The sequence below is a fragment of the Haliaeetus leucocephalus genome, unplaced genomic scaffold (assembly GCF_000737465.1).
Source record: "Haliaeetus leucocephalus isolate CR32 unplaced genomic scaffold, Haliaeetus_leucocephalus-4.0 Scaffold186, whole genome shotgun sequence".
NCBI lineage: Eukaryota > Metazoa > Chordata > Aves > Accipitriformes > Accipitridae > Haliaeetus > Haliaeetus leucocephalus.
This window is the reverse complement of record NW_010972622.1, coordinates 615044-616787: the sequence shown is the minus strand read 5'-3', so window position 1 is coordinate 616787 and position 1744 is coordinate 615044. Positions and strand designations below refer to the sequence as shown.

The window sequence follows — 1744 nt, the reverse complement described above, 5'->3', positions numbered from 1 at the left end:
GGGGGGGGGAGGGGTGTCCCCGCATCCCAGTGCTTACCACATTGACCTGGCAGGCGGCGAGCAGGTCGAAAGGCAGCGCGGCCACGAGGTCGAGCAGGAACCAGCTGGCCAGGTAATGGTGAGCGACGGCACGGGGCTCCAGCACCACCTGCCCCGACTTGCTGACGAAGGTGGTGCGAAAGTTGAGGATGATGTCTGGGTTGCAGTGGGGCCGCCATCAGTGCACCGAGTCCTCCCGGCCTCTGCCAGCCCTGAGCTGGCACGGGGCAGGGTGTGCATGGGGAGGTGGGGGGGCTTTACCCATCATGAAGAGGATTTCCACGCACAGGTCGCAGGCGCTTGGGGGGCCGCGGGCGGCCGGCAGCCCCTCCTCACTACCAGCGCCCACGCAGACGCTGTAGGGGACGGTGACGGCCACGTAGAGGGTGGCGAGCAGGATGAGCCCGTCCCAGCCCGCCTTGAAGGCCCCGTAATGCAGCAGGATGAGGGGGGGCTTGCGGATGGCGGCCACCTTGTACTCAGGCAGCGAGGGCTTGTCCCCGAAGACGCCCTGATGGAGACTGGGGGGGGTCAGCCTAGATGCCCTATCCCCTGCCCCTACACCTTGTCCCCTGCCCCGACACCCTGTCTCCAGCCCAGACACACTGTCTACTGTCCCCAACTTCAACACTTTTTGTCCCCACCCCTCTCCTTCCCCTGTCTCCAGCCTAGGTGTGTTTCTCAGCCTGGACATCCCAAACCCACACACCTCATCTCCGGCCCCTTCCCAGTCCAGCCACCTTGTCCCGACCCCCGACACCTTGTCCCCAACCTCAACAACACCTTGTCTCTGTCCCCCGACACCCTGGAAACAGCCTGCCCTCAGCTGCAGCACCTCGTCCCCAGCCCTCGTGCCACCACATCTACAGCATCAGCCTCTTCCCAGCCAGGATGCCCTGTCCCCAGCCCCGACACGTGTCCCCCAGCCCCAACACGTGTCCCAGCTCCACCTTTCTGAGCTTGTGCTTGCTTTTTCTCTGCTTCTGCAGGTGCCCTGAGAGGTGATACAGCACCGCCCGGCTCCGGCGCCGGCTGGCATTGAAGCCTTTCCCTCCTGCACGGCTGAACCGCCGGAGTCCGCCTGCCGGGAGAGATGGGAGGGATGGTGGCCACGGCGGGCTCCAGCCGGTCCCGTCTTCCCCCTCGCCATCCCCTCACCCGTGTCCTTCGTGCTGTCGGCGCCTGAGCGGCTCTTGGTGCTGGTGATGTCCTTGTGCGAGACGAGGAACAGGGCCACCTCGTCCTTCTCATTCTTGATGGGCACCACGTCCACCAGGCACCAGAAGGGGACACCTACCGGTGGGGGCAACACCCGGGCTGACGGAGCATTGCCCCCCAACCCCGGGGCAGGACGGTCGCAGGGGTACGGAAGGACTGCGGAAGGGACCCGGCCGCCCTCGCTACCACCCACCGCTCTTGCGGTAGAGGATGAGCTCGCCCTTGAAGGCCTGGTGCTCGTCCAACGCGCGCCGGAGCTGCTGCCGCAGCAGCTCGCTGGTGTCGGGGCCGTAGAGGAAGGAGCAAGCGCAGCAGCGCTGCATCACCTCCGCCCGCGAGAAGCCCGTCAGGTCGCAGAAGCCGTCGGAGCAGTAGACGACGGGGAAGGCGCTGGGCACCTGGGCATTGCCCAGCACGAAGTTACTGTCTGCAACGGAGAGGCGGCTGGGAAGGGGGGGGGGGGGCAGAAGGGGTGTGGAGAGCCCGT

The 1744-nt window shown here is 66.4% G+C and overlaps 1 protein-coding gene across 1 annotated transcript in view; it reads right to left on the bottom strand.

Moving 5' to 3' along the window:
• The window catches only part of KCNH3 (potassium voltage-gated channel, subfamily H (eag-related), member 3), a 4065-nt gene that overhangs the window by 1871 nt on the left and 450 nt on the right, over window positions 1-1744 (bottom strand). The window contains exons 2-6 of the mRNA XM_010565162.1: window positions 1451-1684; window positions 1198-1332; window positions 990-1120; window positions 301-550; window positions 34-195 (exon numbers count right to left, since the gene is read on the bottom strand). Coding sequence (XP_010563464.1) covers window positions 34-195; window positions 301-550; window positions 990-1120; window positions 1198-1332; window positions 1451-1684 — 912 coding nt within the window. The remainder of the gene's footprint in view (window positions 1-33; window positions 196-300; window positions 551-989; window positions 1121-1197; window positions 1333-1450; window positions 1685-1744) is intronic.